At 63.6% G+C, this 19,026-nt stretch overlaps 1 protein-coding gene across 1 annotated transcript in view; it reads left to right on the top strand.

Moving 5' to 3' along the window:
* Positions 1–1,456: 1,456 nt before the first annotated feature.
* The window catches only part of MEF2D (myocyte enhancer factor 2D), a 31,324-nt gene continuing 13,754 nt past the window's right edge, over positions 1,457–19,026 (top strand). The window contains exons 1-3 of the mRNA XM_047092610.1: positions 1,457–1,764; positions 17,532–17,723; positions 18,278–18,481. Of these exons, the coding sequence (XP_046948566.1) occupies positions 17,670–17,723; positions 18,278–18,481 (258 nt within the window). The 5' untranslated portion in view covers positions 1,457–1,764; positions 17,532–17,669. The remainder of the gene's footprint in view (positions 1,765–17,531; positions 17,724–18,277; positions 18,482–19,026) is intronic.

Consider the following 19,026-nt stretch of genomic DNA (forward strand, 5'->3'; position numbering starts at 1 on the left):
TAAGTTATTATAATGTAGCGTGAGGCACTGTTCTAAGCAGTCTACTTGCATACGCTCATTTAATCTCCACACCAAACGTGGGAGTTAGGCACTGTTATCACCATCTCCATTTTAGCCATGAGGCTCACGAGGCTCAGGGAGGTTAACCCATGTACCCATGTTCACAGGTAACACACATGGGGGAAGGTAACGCTGGGTAAGGTGAGGACTCGAACCCAGGCAGCTCCACTGCTCCACTGTTGATGCTTTCGATCACCACGACTAGCTGTCTCTCTCGTATATATTAGTCTCTTCACCCAGAACTTAACCCAACACTTCACGCAGAATCTCGTCTTTGTTCAGTAAATCAGACCCAGCCAGATAGAAATCAGGGTGTGTGAAGAACTGAGCGCCCCTCTGTTCTGCAAGGTTCTTAGAGATCGAAGCCGGATTCCATCATTTCCTAAGGCCGCAGGAAGGAAGCAGCAGGATCTGGAGGTAATAGGTTTGCTGGAGAAGAAGTCTGCCGGGTCAGTGGGGTAGGCAGGCATGGCACCCACACTCCTGTTGTAGGGCACGTGAAGATTCACCACGCCCTGGGGCAACTAGGGATTTTTTTATTTTTAATTTTTTTTTTTTTTTTAAGAGCTACTACTGCTTCTTTAATAAGATGCTCTCGGGCGTTTCCTGTGCTGGGGGAAATTAAGGTCCCGCCCCTTTAAATTGCCCCCCTCGGCTGTAAGTGCTCTGGGACCGCAGGCACTGGGGATTAGGTCACCCAAGAACTATGAGCTGTCGCTTTAAATTGCTGGGCGTCTGCCGAACCGGGCCCGGGGAGGGAGGCGCCCGTCACAGGTAGAGGGGCGGGCGAGCTCCCCCAGGTAACCCCCGGCAGAGAACGTGCTCCTCTGCGCGCGGCTTCGGCGCACACTAAGTGGGGGAGCCGGAATCTTGTCGCCATTTGGCGTCCACCCTGAATTTGTCTACTTAGACCGCCACCTCCAACTCTCCCGGGGCTTGGGGGCCGACGGGGGCCGCTCGTGTGCGCGGGTGCGCGGCGGCTGCCGCGCCTGCGGGGAGGACCGCGGCAAGCGCACGGGGGCAGCAGCGCCGAGGGGCGCCCCGCGCCGGCCGGCCCTCCGCGATCGGCTAGCCTCGCCTCCCCGCGCCGCCAGCCCGGCCCCCTCCCCATCCCCATCCCTCCCTTCGCCTCGCCTCGCCTCGCCTCGCCACCCCTCCCCTCCCCTCGCGGCCGGCGGAGGGATCCGCCGCTCCCGGCGCCGCAGCCTAGCCTGGAGGGCGGTGGGTGGGGCGCCCGGCCCGCCCGGCCGGCCGCGGGAGGCGCGAGGCGGGGCCGCGGCCAGATCCGCCCCCTCCGGCCCCGCCCCGCCGCCGCGGGCCCCTCCCATTGGCCCCCCTGCCTGCCCGTCAGCCCCGGGCCCCACCCCTCAAGCTAGGCTGAGCTGTGCCTACGTCGGCCTCGACTCCCGGGGGCTGGAGGAGTTACCTTTGGAGCCCGAAAGGAGGAAGGAAGCAAAATATCAACAACGCCGAGGCGGCTCGGGCGCTCGGCCCCGGTTCCCCCTGCCCGCCGCGCGCCTGTCCGCCCCCGCGCCCCCGGCGGGGGCCCAGGCCCCCCGGCGCCGCCCAGGGCCCGCGCGGACGCCGGCCTCATTTGTTATTCCCCCCGCCCGGAGCTGCGGCTGCCCGGTGTTGAAGATCCCCCGGACCGGGGGCGAGGGCCACCCGTCCCAGCCGTGACACCCCCTTCCCCCAGCGGGGCCGGTGAGTAGGGGAAAATAATGCGCCTGCCGCTTTAAGAGGCCCCCTCCCCCACCCCGTCCTGGGTTTGGGGTGGAGGGTGGTCGGGACCGTCCCCCTGAGGGGTGGGATGGGGTGGCCCCCGGGTGGGAGGAACTCGCGGAGCTGGCTGTTTCCGGGCGGCGTCGGTGGGAGACTACGTGGGGGGCTGCTTGTTTGTGTGGGGGACGCGGCCGGGGGACAAGTGCAGGGGGCTCATTCCCTTGCGCGTCGGGGTCGGGGTGGGGACCCGCGCTTGGGGACGCGCCCGGCTGCGGGTGTCCGGGGTTACGACGGCCTCCGAGTGGTCTGCGAAGGGGCGCCATCCTCAGAGGGGGTCTCCGGTGACAGCCGGGAGCGACTGACATTTTAACAGGCGGCCCTCCCTCCCTCTCCCTCCTCGCGCCGCCTGTTCACTCCTCCTTGGCCCGAAATGGTGCAGAAGGGGGCCTGGGAGGGCGGCGGGAGGGTGGGGGCGGGGGGGAGCCGCAGCTGTTTGGGAAGCGGGGGAGGGAGGGGGGACGTCGTTCAGATGACACCGGGGTGGTGGGTTGGGGTGTGTGAGTGTGTGTGTGTGTCCGGGGCCCGGGTTTGCCGGGTGCCTGTGGAGTTGGGACGCGGGGCCGCCGCGGGCGTGGGCACGCTCGACCCTTCCTGGGGACCTCCTACCCCCGTTCCGAGACCCCTGATCTGGTTCGGCAGCAGCCCCAGTCGGAGAAACCCTGGCCAGAAGTTTGCAGCTGTTCAACATCTGGGCACGAGTTCTCCAGTCCCTCTCTCCACCAATGGCAGGCTGGACTGGTCTGGGAGTGGGGGTCGACGGAGAGTTTGGGGGGCTTTCGGGGAGGGAGGGCCAAAGGAGACTGGGATGCATCTTGTGTCTCGCGCCCACGCCAGCCCCCTCCTGTCAGGTTGGGGTCTTAGGGGGATGAGCAGAAGGCTCCTTCTTCGTGATTCCAGCCGACCTCTCAGCAGCCTCCGGAGGTCTGTCCCTGTGCGGGGAGGGTCCTGGTTGGGGGCACACTTTGCACCGCGACTGGGTTACCTCGGGTTTGTCCTTCCGAGTGGGAGGCTCTCTGTACCTCCTCCTAAACGGTGCATTGTTGGTGGGTTGGGGGAGGGTACAGTGGGTGGATCCTGTGTCCCCCTTCCCTGTGCCCAGTCCCCTTTGTGAGGGTTCCCAGTTGGCCTGGTTTCTTTGGTTTGGGGGGTGGCCCTCCCCCCCTCCCTTAGCCCCTCCGCGGGTCTCCTAGGCAATTCGGGGGCCAGCCTGGACTATGGGAAGTTTGCCGTCTGGGGCGGTGACCTTGGGCTGCTCTGGCCTCAAAGTAGGAGGGGAGCCCAGGCCAGCTGGAGATTGGGTGTATTGAAGTTAGGGAGCTGTCCGCCTCCCACTTGTCCTCAAACCCTGGACAGGGAGGTCCTGGTAGCCAAGGAGAGCATTGAAAAGGCACATGTCAGTGTTCACAGCTGTCCAGCCCGCCTGTGGCCGCTGGGTCACACCCGCCCCAGGACTTAGCCTGGCTGTCCCAGCTCCCACGGCCTGCCTGGGAATGAATTTCCTTCCTGTGGTTTCCCAGTGTGTTGGGCAGGAGGTGGGGGCGGGGTGGGATCAGCGTGAGGGTGGCTGAGGACCCGTTTATGTGGGGTGACTGGGGGGATACTAGAGCTGACGTGTGGCTCTTTCCCACTTTGTCCTAGCACAGGCGTTTGGACCTTTAAGTGTCAGTGGTCATATTCTCTTTGTTGTCTCTCCCCCACCCCCCACCTACTCTGTATGTGCTTGTGTGTGTGTGTGTGTGTGTGTGTGTGTGTGTGTGTGTATGCGTGTGTGTAGATTTGTAAGGGAGGGGTCTCTGGTTTCCCTGGAAAAGGAAGAGTTTTCACTCACACTCCTCTAGAGACCAGAGAGGTTGAGCCTTTTGCCTGAGATCACACAGCAAGTCTGTGTCAGAGCTTCAGTCTCACTGTGCTGTTTCAGGCATGGCTTCAGAGTAGGGAGAGGCCATAAGAAGGAAGCCGCAATTCTTGCTCTTGGAACCCCTGGTCCAAGGGAAGACGTGGGACCTGGTCAGAGAGCATCATAACCCTTGTGTTGGGGGATGGGCGTGAGAGGTTCCTCCGGGGCTTCTGTGCCCTGGACCCATTGGCTGGAGCAGAGTGGTGGGGGATTTAGAAGGGTGGCTGTTACTGCCCATTGCCCACCCCACTCTGTCCCTTCTGCTTCGGGGCTGGAGGGGCCTGGGCTTCCCAGCTCTGCCCTGGCTCCTGGCTCTTCTCACAGGCTGGGAGATATGATAGTCTTTCTGGCTGCTGTTATATAATCTTTCTCCAGCAGGTTTTTTTTTTTTTTTTTTTTTAATCTTCCCTGGTCTTTCCTGGGAGGTGTGTGCTGGTGGGGGGGGGCGTGGAGGATACACTTAGGTGGGGTCTAGAGTATCAGAGCAAGGAGGCGGCGGTGGGGGGGGGGTAGGCCCACTGGCCCCTTAGGGGTCCCGGGGAGAGGAAGCCTGAGGTTAGACCCTCACTGATTGTGACCTAACCCTTCCCACTGTTCCTCCTCTGAGCCTGCCCTGGGAAGGAGCATCCTGAGCCCTCGTGCCCCCAGAGAGGCCTGGTCCTCCGCTCATCTCGCTGACCTTCTCCTGGCCACCTGGGCCTGCACTTGTGCCCCCCTTCATCAGCCTTCCCGAGGCTGGCACTGCGTCCAGAATCTCGGCGCTCACGCTGGCCTGGTGTGGGTGGGCCCCGTGCGGGACACCTTGCAGCCCCTTCTCTGTCTGTGTGGGAGCAAGAGGAGGCAGGGACAGACGGGTGGGGCCGGCGTTTCCCTACTTGCCTTTGGAGCCAAGGCCCCCCTTTCTCTGCCCTTCTAGTGCGGGCGGCCGTGGCCTTACCAGAGAAGGGGAGCTGATGGGGGTTGGGTCGTGGAGGCCCGACCTCCGGGGCACGGGTCGTAGCTGGCGTCCGTTCAGTTTCCGTGGCGGACGTGAGGATCGGACGTGGGCCTGGAGTCCGCCGTCGAGGGCCAGATCCTGGGTCTTGTGGCACGGTGGTGGTGGTGGGTTCTCCCCATCCCTGGGGACCACGGCTGGGACTCTCCGGGCTCTCTGAGGCCACCCGGTCTGAGGCAATTGTCTCCCTTTTTGCAGGGAGGAGGAGGAGGTGGCGAGCCGGCCGAGCCTCAGCATCACTGTAATTGCTGGTGGCTTTTATGAGCCAGTCATGGGGCCGGAGTCCGGCCAACCGACCGTCCTTCTGTCCCAGTTTGGTGACTTACTCATGGCGGGAGGGGGAGGTGTGAGGCGCTAGCCGCTCTGCGCGGGACGCAGGACACCTGGCCGTGCTGTGGCTGATGCTGCCCGGCCTGTCCACCCCGGCAGCATGCGGGGAGGGACCCGTGGGCGGAGCTGGCTCAGGGCACAGAGGTGGCTCTAGCCTGGCCTGGGAAAGACGGGGATCTCCAAGCACTTGCTTCCCTGGCGGTTCTAGGCGGCTCTGCTGAAAGGCCTCGCACGGCGGCCTTGTGAGGACGGGGTATTCATTTTCTCTCCTGCTCCCTTGCCTGAAGCCGAGGAGAGTTTGTCTGGAGTCTTTGGGCCCCTTCCCCCCGGCAGGGGTGCTGGGGGAGGAGGAGGGTCTCCTACAGACTGCTGTGCCCAGACGCACCTGGCACGTCCCCAGAGTTCAGTGGTGCACACGCATGAAGGTGTGCAAGTACACACGCGCGCACACGAGCGTGTGGACACCCACGGAGCAGCTGCCGGTCCGAGGGGGGCGGGGGAGGGCAGCAAATGGAAAGATGATTAAAGGCTCGGAGGCCTGGGATGGGTGGGGGACGAGGGGCGAGAACATGTAAGAGGGAGGGCTGACCGGAGCAGGAGGCACGGAGGTGAGACCACAGCTGGGCAGCCCCCCCGGCTGACCTCTGTCACCACCCCTGCAGCATCCCCACGTGCCCCTCCCCGAGGCCCTGGCTCGCACCGCCTCTGCCCCTCGTGCTGACCTGTGCCCTGGGGTAAGTCAGCCCTCCAGGGATCCAGGAGTGTCGCTAGCCTTGTGATCAGAGCACCCGGGAGTCCTGCTCTGGCTGTGGTCCCTGTCACCCTCCCCGCTCACTCTGATGAGCAGGGTGGCGTCTGAGTCCTCAGGCATTGTGGGGGTAGATCCTCAGCCTGGCTGGTCCCCAAGCCCCTTTGCGTCTGATCTTTCCTTTTCCTGAGGCTGTGGCCGCAACCCCCCCATTCCTGGGAGCCTAGCTATGCTTCTGGCTGGTCCTGGCTGGCGTGGAGACCCGAGGACGTGTTCACGGACTCTGCGCGGGACCCCGACAGCCTTTGCGGGGATGGGGAGTGCCCGCTGTCTGGGCTGTCTCCCTCTGCTGCAGGCTGTGAAGGGAGGGACTTGTCCAGAGCTTGGCCTGTTGCTGGCCACACCCAGGCGGGACCATATTTACTCATTTAAACTCAGCCTCCCGGGAGGCTCCGGGCTCTAGGCCTGGTCACTGACCTTGGCTTGGTGCCCCTGGCCGGGTGCTCCGGCCACTCCCCTAGGAGTTGGGCAGACCAGGGAAGCATATAGGAAAGGAGGCGTTCTTGCCCTCTGGTCAAGGGAACTTCACCGTCGGCCGTACCCCTTTGCTCTACTTTCCAGTATACTTTGGAGACCTAAAACTGAAAGTTTTGAGATCCCTGGGCACTGGAGGAAGGAAACTTCCATCTGTCGTGTCCCTGTGTGCCAAGCTCTGTGCTGGGCATGGTGACACGGAGACTTGCGTCTGTCTGCACGACTTCTTCCCAGTTGGGGAGCCGAGTTGGAGGTTGAAGCCACTTGCTTCGGGGGTCGTCTGCTCCACCCCTGCCTCCACATCACTCGATCCAGCTGGAGTAGGGAGACCTCACAGGCCCCTCTTCCCAGTTGGCAAGTGTCAGGGGCCTTGTCTGAGGCCAAGGGAAGGGTCCCGCCCTGCGGCCGGGGCCATGTAGCCGGGGGCCCCGGGAGGCCTGGGAGGAGGAAGAGGACGAGTGGAAGGACTCCCTGGCAGAGGGCAGAGGTGCGTTTGGTGGCACACTGAGGGACATGTTGCTTCGGTTCCCTGAGGAGGTGTTGTCCCCCGATGGAGTGCCACGGGAGGAGGGCCCCAGGCGAGGAGTGTGAGGGCAGGCCCCAGTGACCCCCTGCTTGTGCCCCCTCGAGCTGGGTACAGCGAGACACCAGTGCGGGAAGGCGGGCCGGGCCAGAGCTCTGGCTTGTGGGAAGGCGGGAGGCCTGGCTGGTGGGGCCCGTGCCCTGGGAGGGGTTGCTAGAACCCCCAGGGGGAGGGAGGTGCGGTGGGCCCACCTCTGTCGCTCCGCTCCACCGCTGACCTGCTGACCGGGGGGCCTGTCCCTGCCCGGCTCCGAGTTGACTTCCGCGGGGAGACGCGAGGCGGTCCGGAGAGCGGGGGCTTAGACGGTGTGCCTCTTTTCTTCTGGACCCCAGTTGCAGCCTGGCCTGGACCTGCCGGCCCTGGGCGGCCGCCCTGAAGGCAGGGTGGGGGCAGGCGGTGTCCTGGCAGGGGCTCGGTTGTGTGGGAGGTACTGAGGGGGCCCTGCGGGGGCCTCCGGGCCTAGGGCTCAGTCTGACTCTGGGACGGGCTGGGGACACTGAGCGGAGCCCTGCCTCCCCAGCCAGCTGCCTCCCTGCCTCAGAACCGGCCCCTCCACCTCCACCTCGCCGTGAGTCCGAGCAGATCCCTCTGGCCGCATGCTCCCTCGGTCCCCATGATTGCCCCCCGCCCCGCCCCCTCCCAGCAGATACTTGGGGTTCGGGTTTGGGAGAATACGGAGTCAGAGAGCTCATCCCCAACCTCAAGAGGAAACAGTCGGTGGGGGTCGGGGGGGGGTGGAGAGGAGGGGTCTGTCTCCTCTCCTCTCCGGAGCCTTCCTGCTCCAGGCTCCAGGCAATCAAGTAACCTGGAGGCCTAGAGAATGGAGCTGATGACCTCAAACCTCGAGTTTTCTCCTTTAAAGCGCGTCTGTGTTCTGCGTTTGGTGAAGGGTCACGGTTGGGGTGGACCAGGAGGAAGGGCTGATTTTGAACGGGGTGGGGGGGACTTTGGCCTCCCCCCTCACATCTCTTCTTGACCTTTGAGCCCCTTTCCTCCAGCCGGCACAGTTGCCCCCCCCCACCCCGCCTTTGCTGACTCCCCGGTGCACCCCCCCCATGGCAGGCCTGTGGGGCCCGGACTGACTGGGTGGAGACAGGTGTTCTGGCCCAGCTGTTCCCTCTTGTTTCTCCCACCTGTCAGCCCAGGGGGGGAAGGGGTGAGGGGCTGGCCGGCAGGGGAGGGTAGGAACCCCTCTGCCCCCTGGGTGGGGGTGGGTCCCAGTGGTAAAGTGTGGCAGAAGTGTTGAGAGTGGACAACTGGCCGGACTTCCCCCCGCTCAGAGGAAGGATTGCACCAGATCACAGGCAGAGAAAGCTGGTCGACAGCCAGGGGTCCTGGCCGGCGAGCAGAGGGTCTTTGCACAGAACCTTCACGCCAGGGCGGGATGCGGGGCAGCGGGGGGGGGGTGCGGCTTGAATGTGGGGTCAAGTGTTTGCATAGCTGTGTGGAGGTACCCCCCTCCGCCCGCCGGGCCCCCTCCATCTGGCTGGGCATCTTAGCCCCACCTGGCACCTCTCCTGAAAGCAGCAAGCTAATCCTGTAAGAGCTGCCTGGCTGGCCGCCTCAGCAGGCCCACGCAGCCGCACTGCCCGCCCTCCCCTGCCAGGGGCTTAGAGGACTGTCCTTCCGGTCCGGAGGAGACCCAGCCGCCGCCCTGAGCGGCCCCTTTAAATCCCCCGTGGCTCCCTGAGGTCATGATGTCTCTAGGAGGATTTGCCTTCTCTGATTGGATTGGCCTCTTTCGGCCCGGTGTGTACTGTGACTGCAGGTGGACAGTCACATTCTGACCCCCACCTTGCCCGTCATCAGGATGGGTCGCACCCGGTGTGAGGGAGGGCCCAGGCCTCGGGCCTTCTCTTCCTCTCTTCTGGCCCCCGGGTTCTGGCAGTCAGGGCCCAGACCCCCTCCGTCTGCCTCAGCCAGGCCCCTGCCCTGTGGTTGGGAAGGAAAGATCTAACCGCTTTAAACAAGGGACCAGGCGCCGCCCTGGAAGAGAGTGCCCTTCCGAGACCGTCCCCCGCTCGCTTTCCTCCATTGTTTCCTTTTTAGCCTGCTCTCCCTTTGGTCGGGGGCCTCCAGTCCATAGTTACCCCACGCCCTCGTTTCCACGGGAAGTCCCTCCCTTGGTCTAACCATCAGCCCACCGTCTGCTATGGCACCGGTGGCGTTATGCTCACCCAACGGCTCCCAAGCTGACCCGCCCCCAAGGCCCCAGCTGCCACTTTCACTTCTGTCTCCTGAGACCCCAGAGGGAAGTTGGGTGGGGAGGTGGAAGGTGACACACTAACCGTCCCAACCGCTTCATCTGGCCAGGGGCCCTTGTCCACCACTCTCCTCTAGGCGACTGAGGCGGCTTTAGGTTCCAGTGGAAGGATCGGCCACTGTGGGAGGGAAGGAGGTTAGATAGCAGGAAGGACTGCCCCAGGATAGGAGGCCACTGCTGGGCTTCCCGTGTTTCAGAGGGCAGGGCTGGAAGCGTCGGCACTGTAACTGGACAGGCAGAGAGGTCAGCTTGTCCGACCTCTCCTCAGGGCAGGCAGGGGACCGGTGGCCCTGGGGCGCCCATCGGTTGGAGTGGTGTACTAGGTCCCCATGCTCTCCTGTACGTTTACCCATTGCCCGTGCTTGGCTGGGTGACTTTTCTTTTTAAGCTTATTTATTTTGAGCGAGTGAGCAAGAGAGAGAGAGAGAGAGAGAGAGAGAACACAGGTGGGGAAGGGCAGAGAGAGGGAGGGAGAGAGAGAGAGTCCCAAGCAGGCTCAGTGCTGTCCGTGCAGAGCACGGTGTGGGGCTCAAACCCATGAACTGTGAGACCGTGACCCGAGCCAAAGCCAGACATTTAACCGACTGAGCCACCCAGGTGCCCCTGGGTGACTTCTAACAAAGCAAACTTGAGCCCCAGAGACTATTTTGAGGCCAAAACTTCAGCCCTGGGAAGTCCTCTCGGTAGCTTTGCGTCTGTCTTGCCTGCTGCGCTGGGCCGCCCCCTCTCGTTTGGAGTGTTGGAAATGGATTTTAGAAATAAGGACAGGGGCGGAAGTAAAGGACAGCCCACCTCATCCTTCTGCTGCCCCAGCCTTGGGGCCTTGGTGCTCAGCCGTGGGGCGGGGCTTTTCTCCTGGGGAGCCCCGGGCAGCCGTGCGGCGGGCACGCTTCACTGCCCGAGTCTCTCCTGCTGCAGCCCTCACTCCTCACTACACCTGCTCCCTTGTCCTCACCTGGACAGGCACCTGGGCACAAGTGGGGGACCCTGTTGCCTGAGAACTTAGGACCACCAGGATTATTGATCAATCCAGGAGTGCCTTCTGGAGGAGAAAGATGGCACTGGAGGGCTGAGGTACCAGGAACGCCATCCGAAGTGCCTAGGGATGCTGGGGGGGGAGGGGGGGGCAGTTCCTGGAATGGGAAGTTGAGCCCAGATGGAATAAGGTCAGAGACACTATGCAAATCCTCATGCAAATGAGTGGTAGTGAGTCATTCCTGATCAGTCCGCCCCGGTAGAGTGTGAAGCAAGGCTCAGGCTCGGGTTCCAGAACTGACCCCACTTATGACCATGACCGTGACCTTGGGCCAGTCATTACTTAGTAATCAGCAGTAGGACCCCAAGCCCTGGGTCCGATAGGCATTCCAGGTGTGCTTGGGCAGTGCGGTAGCTGACTCTCGGCTGCCAGGGCCCTGGTGTCCCCTCCTGGCGTGCCCTCCTCGTACCCACCCTGGCTGACCCTGGGCCTCCATCGACCCTCGCCATCTGTTGTGAGCATGACTGTTCAGAAAACACCTTCCCCCTTTATCAGCCCCATCCCTACTCTCTTCTGGCCTCCACGCTGTCCTTCCCTCCAAGCTGGAGGACAGCGGACCCAACCGGGCCATCTCTTCTGTTACGTCCCCATGGAATAAGCCACTCCGACCTCCCTTTTGGGCCTCTCCAAAGGGCACGGGAACCAAATGTCCTGGCTGGAAGGGCACTCAGGTGCCTAGTCCCTGCCACCCACCCATTGTACTGGCCAGCGGTGTAAAGCCTGGAGGGGGCAGTGACTTCTTCAAGGTCACGCTGCGATTTAGGGTCAGAGCAGGGACTAGAACCCAGGCATCCAGAATCCCTGTGTCCAGAGACGCCGTGCCTCCCTGGGCTGTTGATTGCCCAACCGCACCCACCCCTGTTCTGCTAAGATTCAGTCTCCTGTGACCCCCAGCTTCTTCCTGAGATCAGACTGGGTGGCTCCAGAAACTGGTGAGGAACTGGGTCCTCGGAGCCAGCCCAGAGGCCTCCAGGGGAAGGCCAGAGCCGCGGTGGGCGGTGCTGGAGCCTGGGGGGTGGGCTGGCCGCTGCCTGTGTGGGAGCTGGACACCGACAGCTGCCGCAGGAAGGATGGGAGCTAGACTACAGGAAGGACAGGCTGGGGGGAGCGGCGGAGGAGGCTCGGGAGACGGACCCTCACTGGAGAGGCATCTCCTGGGCAGAGAACAGGATGACCCCATCCCGGGAGATTTGCCCAGCGGGAAAGCCTGGGGTGGGGCGCGGGAGAGGTGTCCAGCGGAAGCCGCGGGGAGGGCGCCCGGGGAGCGGCCACTCCGGTCGGTGCTCCTCTGGCGAGTCCATTCCTGTCCCTTCAGCCCGGGCTGCAGAGCCTGCCTCCACTTGCCCTCCTGGGGCACCTAGGACCCGAGACCACCCGTGCCCGGGGTCCAGCTTTCCCCGGACCGCTGCTCCCCCTCCCCCCAGCCTGCCAGCCCGCCCCCAGGTCCCTGTCGGTGAGTTAAAATTAGCTCAGTGCCCAGGCTAAAAATAGCCCCTGCCCAACCCTGAGGCTGCCGGGCTGGGGGAGGGGAGATCCCGAGGGAGGGGAAGATGGTGGGAACCGGGGGTTTGGGAATCGAGCCTGCCAAACAGAACTTTGAGGGGAGGAGGCTAGGGACTGGACGGGCATCGCCTGTGCCTTTGAAAGCAGACGCTGGAGCCCTGGGTTGGACGAAGAGGCTGCCCTGGCTGGGGGAGGGGCGGGACCGAAGAGGGACACCAGAGAGGAGCAGGGGAGCGGTGAGGGGAGCCGGCTGGGGGGCGTGAGAACTGGGCACTGCCCCCCCCCCCCCACCCCGCTGCTGGCAACTTCGGAGTTGGCGGAGGAAGGCTCCCTGTGTGTCCCCCAGGGGCCCCGAGCCCCTGCACCCTCTCGCTGTTTGGGGCCGTCACTGGGCTCACCTGCCCACCGTACCTTCCAGAGGGCACTTCCACATGTCCCTGCCTGGGGGGAAGAGGGCTGCAGGGCCAAGAGGGTGGCCAGGAGGGCTGTAAGCTCCAGGTTGGGGTGGGAACAGAGATGGTCCCCAGGGGGACCCACAGGGCTCCTGGGCCTCGTGTTCACCTCTGGCCGCCGTGGGGGCCTGCCCGCCCTCAGGAGCCCAGATGCCCCATCCCAGCGGGGTCTGGGCCCAGTCCAGGCCCCAAGGGCCTGCTTGCCTCGCCCTGCCCTTGCCCTGGGTGGGACCTGCCCTTCCCTGGCCCGTCTCTTGGCCGGACTGCAAGTATTCGGAGGGCAGGCCTGGCGGCCCATCCCCTTGTGCCCACGCACCCAGCCCCGCTCCGGGGCGCTGTTGGGCCTGCTTCTGTTGTCTGCCCGCTTCTCTGAGTCTGGGCTCCAGCCTCGCCCTCTGTCCTCTGGCCCTCTGGCCCTCTGGCCTGTCGCTGCCTCCTGCCTCTGCCCCACACTTGGCCTTCCTCTTGGCCTCTCTGCCTCTTTTCTCGCATCTGTGTGTCTGTCCCCTTCTCCCACCCCCCTCTGTGTCTGCCTCACCCACGCCTCCTCCCTCGTTAGTGAGCAGGCTGCTGACTGTGGGGGTGACAGGTGGATTGGATTGTCACCCCCTCCCCCAGCGCCTGCTGCTTATTTCATGCCCTGCAGCCCAGCCCCGGGGAAGGGGCGGGAGGAGGGATGACAGCTGTCTCCAGCGCCTCCTGCCTTCCCTTCCAGTCCACAGCCTGCAGCCTGGATCAGCCTGGGAGGAAGGGTTGGAGGGCCTGCCTAATGAGAGCTGCCTTCCTTGCCGTGCGAAGCCCAGTGCTCTGTGATGGGAGGCCGCTCGCTCAGCCTCTCTGGGCCTCTGCTCCCTTTTGACCTGCACCGGTACGGCAGCTCTGGAGGCAGGCAGATGTGGGCGGGAGGCTATGGGGGACGCGAGGAGGCAGGAGAGGGGCTGGAGGCTGGCTGCTGGAAGGTACTTCTGGGCTCCCCAGGAAGGCCAGCCCTGCCACCGCTGCCCTGACCGCTCCCCCCAACTCTCCCCACTGGCCCCAGGCCACCCTCACACAGGAACTGAGATAGCATCATTCTGAAACCCGAGAATGGTTTGAACATTGCTCAGGTACCAAGAGGTGTTAAATTGGGGGAGGCAGGGGCCTGTTTTTCCTCCCTTGGCCCTTCCAGACTGAGACCCCCTTTGGGGTGCGTTTTGCATATCGTTTGCACCTCGTTTGCATGTAGATACAACCCTCTGGCTTCCCATTGGGTCTGGATCCCGGCTTGGGCCTGGACGCATGTCTGTCTGTGGGGTCCTTCTGGATTTCCTACCATCTCTGGTTCCCTTAGCCCCTCCTTCTCGTCTGGGGTGTTGTCAGATGAGCTCCTGCCCTGCGTCCCTCTCTGTTCTCCATTTGCTGAGGCTTCTCTGCAGCCACCCTTCCCCAAAGAAGGTGGGTCTGTGCCTGCCTCCCCAGGGCTCAGCCCAGCTGCCATCCTCCCCCTCTGCTCTTTCTGTCCTCGCTCCCCACCCCCAGGAGGCCCACCCTGCCCAGCCCGGTCCTGCCAGCACTGCCTCGACTGGGAGAAGCAGAAGCAGCAGCGGCCGGAGCCTTCCAAGGGCTGCTTTTGGTGACCCAGATGCTGCCGGCCTGAGGAGTCCCAGCTGTGGCCTGAGGTCAGGCGGGCCCTGGGGCCCCTGGGGCCCCTGGAGCCGGAAAGCCATCCTGGCCGACCCCTTGTCTCCTTGGCGTCTTGCTGAGCCCCCCTCAAGCTCTGGGCTCTGGGAGAAACAGCCAAAAGCCAGGTCTGGGAGGGCTTCGTAGAGGAGAAGGCCAGAGAGGAGAAGAGGAATGGGGGCAGGCCGGGCCAGGGAGAAAAGGTACACATCTGGAGAACAGATGCCCGGGCCTCTGGCTCCTGGCAGTTGGTGAGGTAATCAGGCAGAGGGCTCGTTACGGAGGCCCAGGTGTTCATTAGGCTCTTCCTAATTGAGTAGGAGGGAAGCAGGACAGGATGGGCCTCCGCACCTCGGGAAGGGTCTGTATAGGGTCCTTTGTGCCCCACCCAGGCCCCAGCGCCCTTCTTCCAAAGTGTGTGCCCAGTTCCTCTCCTCGCCCCAGGGCTTTCAGACTGCGGCAGCACAGAAGGGATAGAAAGGATGGAAGGGGAAAGACATTATTACAGACAGCCCGCTCTGTAGGAGGGCTCCTGGTTAGATAGGAGGAAGGACTGCCGATCCAGGGGCATCTCGCGCTCTGGCAGGTGTTGTTGGCACAGAGGTAGGGGCGGCGTTGGGCACGGGGCCCTGGGGACATGGGCGGTCGGTTATAGAGGTGCTTGGGGTACCTTGGCAGAGACCGGGGATGGATGGAGCCTGGTCTGTTCATCCCTGACTCCCCTCTGCCGGAGGACGCTCAGGGGGTCTCTGGCTTCCCTGTCTTCTCAGCCCTGATCCCTCTCACATCCCAGCTCCCCCAGCATGAAGCGGGGGTGGGGGGGTGGTGTAGGAGATCAGCCAGGGAGCTGGTTGCCAGGCGACAGTTGCCTAAGCAACCCCATCCATGTGCTCAGGGCTGCTTCTTAGAAGACTTTAGAGTCTCACCCTCTGCACCAGCCGGAGGGCCGGGAGAGTTGAGGCCTGGAGAGGCCGGCGTGGTTGGAGGGTAGACGGTATCCAAATGTACGAGTTCGGGGCGGTTGGGGGAAGAAGGGTTCCGCCCCCGCGGAGGACAGAGGGAAAGGAGCTGGTCCCGCGATAGGACTGACCGAAGTTAGACCACGAGGAGCACTTCTCACAGGGTCACAGCAGTGACAGAATCTGCCCTTTCAGCAGACATTTCCTGAGCCGCTCCTTCCAGGGGTGGAGTAGTGGAAAGGACAGATGTGGGTCCTGCCCTCACGAAGCCCCAGCAACTTGGGAGCCAGGCATGAAACGGAAGCGCAGACTTGGACTGACGGACGGTCGTGACGAGCGCTAGAAGGGAAGGAACAGGGCGCCCCCAGGACCACAGGAACAAGGTCAGGCTGCAGGGGGTCGTGAGAGCAAACACAGGGTTCTCTCTCCACTTGGAGGAGGAGGCAGAATTGGCCATAAGCTGATGGAGGCCGCGTCTCCGCGAGAACCTGCTTACGCACAAAAGGGGGTGAGAGGGAGATGGGAACAGGGGTGCTGGAGGGAAGGTGGGTGCTCTGAGCCACGGAAGTGCAGCAGTGACAGCATTAACCAGTCTAGATTGGGGTTTTCATGGCCAGGCTCCAGAATCTAGTTGAAAAAGCCGTCATCTTCGCCCCCTTGTCCTCCGCGTTCCCTCCCCACCCTCCTGCCAAGCCCAGATCACCGGCTCCGGAAGACACAGCCTTGGGGTCGCACGGGGAAGCAGCCTAGCTGTAACCCTTGGGCAGGGGCCTTTGAGGTGGGGCTTTGGCTGAGACGGGCATCAGAGGCAAAGAATGGGGTGTCTGTTGGGCCCCCTGGGCCGTGTGGGTGTTGTCCAAGGGGGGCAAGAAGGGGGGCAGTAGGAGGCCCAGGGCCCGTGGAGCACCTTGAGGGCAAGGAAGAGAGGAAGAGGTTCTGGGATCCATCTCTGGGGCGAGAGAGGGGTGCAGGACCCCTCTAGCTGTTTCCTGAAGGTCTCAGGACAGAGCAGAAACTCCCTTTGAGGCTGGGCTGGAGAAGGATGGGAATGGCATCCCTGGCTCCCCCCCAAGTCCTCCGACCCCCTCCTTCCCTGCCCTCCGTGGCCGAGATGCCGGCAAGGGTGAACTTTGGTGTCTGCTCTGACACCTTGGCGGCCACGGTTGAGAGGGGCTGGAAGGGCTCTAGGAAAACTCAGCAGCCATTGGAAATGGGGGTTGGGGAGGGGGGTTCCTAAGTACAGGCATGTCTATCACCTCTGCCCAGGCCGGGGAGAATTGAGAACCCACCTCCCTGGACTCTGCAGTGGGGTCTCTGCCTGGGGCTCTATGGGGGGGAATCTCTGGAGGGGAGGCCTGGATTCCTAAGACCTAATCAGAGTGGCCTCGCGCTCACTGCCCGCTTGCTCCGCCGTGCCCTGGAAGGCTCCGCCCCCAGTTCTCCTGGAATCACAGAGCTGAAGAGGTCCAGGGGTCGTCAGCGGCCTCCACCCCACCCAGGGCCCTTCCAGGCCCCAAGGGCTCACCCAGCCTGTTAGGGCACCAGCCTCTCCCACACCTGAGAGCGCGTACCTTTTCTGGGTCAGGCTGGGTTTCCATCCCCGCGCCCCCTCCCGTTCTGGAAGGGCTCCGTGTCCCGTCCTCCGTCCTGGCTGTGGAACTGGGGCTCCTCACCCGTGGGCCATGACTGGTTTATGGGTGTGTGAGATGGGGCGCCCTCTTCCCGGTGCCTGCCCCGGCCTCCTCCGTGCACACCCGCGGCTGTGAACCTGGGTTCTAGACGTGGCCCGCTCCTCCAGAGCAGGACTCGGCACACCGTGACCTCTGGGCCCTATCTGACCCGGGCCTGTTGTTATAAATCTGGTTTTGCTGGAGCTCAGCCACGCTTATTTGTTTATGTGTCGTCCGCTGCTGCTTTCCCGCCACAATGGCGGTCAAGTAGTTACAACAGAGCCATGTGGCCTGTGAGGCCTAAAGTAGTTGTTATCTGTCCCTTTACAGAAAAAGTTTGCAGACCTCTGCTCTAGATTGGGGGGCGGTGGTCACGTATTGACTCATTTTAAGCAGCAGAACCCTTTCTTCTAACGAAACTTGTAGGCCGAGGCCCACCGAGTAGTGCCGATGGGTGTGGAGCAACCCCTGGCGGAGGGGAGACAGCCCTCCCAGCCGCCCCAGCCCCGTCGGGGACCCCAGGCTCCGGGGTTCCGTGAGGCTGGTGCGAGGACCAGCGCTCTAGCCCAGCTCTGCTGTGTTCCGGAGACCGGGGGCCCCAGAGCCCTGCCGTCTTGGCAGGTGCACCGTGGTAGCCGCTCACGGCCTCAGCAGGTGCCCTCTGCCCACCGGGCTCCAGGACTGCAAGTGCCATTCTAGGCCAGAGGGGCAGCCGGCGAACCCCGATGTCTCTATTCTGGGCAGGGTCCGGGGAGAGGAAGGGGTGCAGGGCGTCCTCCAAGACCCAGAGCCCTGGACACCGGCTCTGTGTGATCTCGAACCGGAGCGCGGCAGGGCTGGTGTGGACAGAGCCTGGACCGGAGCCTGGGCCCTGGGTGCGAGTTCCAGCTGGTGCCTGGCTGCGGCATGCCGTCGTCCCCTCAGGACATCACCATTTCCTCATTCTGAGGATGGGGCTGGGCGCTGCCCAGCCTCCCCTGGGGGTGCTGTGAGCCTGGCCTGCGCGCCTGTGTGCTGGCACTCGCCGGGCTGACAGCCGTCTCCTGGCCCTCCTCTCCCAGGAGGCTGTGCAGAAGGTGTCCTGCAGACCATGAACTGAGCCCTGGTCCCAGGCCGTTCATGAGCACAGTGTAAGGCGTGCCGAGACCCGCCACCCAGCGATCCCCTCCCCTCCCTAGCACTGAGGATCCCCGGAGAAGATGGGGAGGAAAAAGATTCAGATCCAGCGAATCACTGATGAGCGGAACCGACAGGTGAGGAGGTCTTGGAGCCACGTAGAGTGGGGTGAGGAGGGCAGGGAGCTGGCCTCTGCCTCCACTCCTTCCCGCCAGTCCAAGAGGGCTTCCTGGAGGAGGGGGCCTCTGGAGGCTATCATGGAAGGGGAAGGACTGAGTTGGGAGGAGAGGAGCCCCCACCTCCCGCAGCTCTTGGAACCCTGTGTCTCAGAACTCTGAGGCTCCTCTGTTGCTGCAAGCACGTGGACCTGTGCCCCCCACTGCCCACCCAGGAGCCATACCCAAGCCTCAGGCCATCCCTGGGCACACCCCCTTTTCCCCAAGAGGAATTGTTCCCCTCCTCCTACTCCAGGGGAGGAGCTGGGAAGCCCTTCTGTTCTCCTTCCCTGACCTCCTTATAGCCCCCAGCACAGAGGTGTGGCGTTCTGTGCGTCCACACCCTCTCCCTTCAGCGAGTCGGCTCGGCCCGTGTTGGCAGAGAGGCGCTGGCCTGTTTCTTCCCCGGGGCCAGGGGCTCCTGGGCGGGCTTTGACTGAGCCAGACCTGGCCACCCCCCTCCCCGCCACCTGCAGGTGACGTTCACCAAGCGCAAGTTCGGGCTGATGAAGAAGGCGTACGAGCTGAGCGTGCTCTGTGACTGCGAGATCGCGCTCATCATCTTCAACCACTCCAACAAGCTGTTCCAGTATGCCAGCACCGACATGGACAAGGTGCTGCTCAAGTACACGGAGTACAACGAGCCGCACGAGAGCCGCACCAACGCCGACATCATCGAGGTGGGCCCGCGCGCGCGCCTGCCCCGCCCCTGGCGGCCCCTCGCCCGCGGGCACGCCGTCCGGACCCACATCCTCTCTCGCGCTCGCTCGAGCCCAGGGGGGGGAGGCGGGCGGGACCGGGATGTCGAGGTCCGGTGGGGGCCGCCCGCCCGGCCTCTCCGAGTTCACGCCCAACTCGTTGGGCTCTGCTCTGGCTTCTCGGGCTCGCTCGCTCGCTCTCTCCTGCTCCGTCTCTTGGGCTGCTCCTGCTTCCCACTCTTCTGCCTCTGTCTCCCTCCTTGTTTCTGTCTCCCCTGCTCCGCCGCGGCCCCTCTGTGGGTCCCTGTGGCGCAATTTTCCGTTTCACAAAGAGCCAGTGTTGCGAGCCGTGCAAGGACACGGGCTTTGGGATCCAGCTGTGGCCCTGACCGGCCACACGGCCTTGGGTGGGTCAGCCTCCCAGGGCCTCGGAGCCTGCCACGCTCAGGTGCCCTCCCAGGGCACAGAACTGCCAGTGAAGAGGTGCCCGGAAGCCACGGGCTTGCCTTCCCCGAGAGGGACTTTAA

This window comes from Lynx rufus, unplaced genomic scaffold (assembly GCF_022079265.1).
Source record: "Lynx rufus isolate CCGP_SWC_20201006 ecotype Redwood Valley unplaced genomic scaffold, mLynRuf1.p SCAF_31, whole genome shotgun sequence".
In the NCBI taxonomy this organism is placed as follows: domain Eukaryota; kingdom Metazoa; phylum Chordata; class Mammalia; order Carnivora; family Felidae; genus Lynx; species Lynx rufus.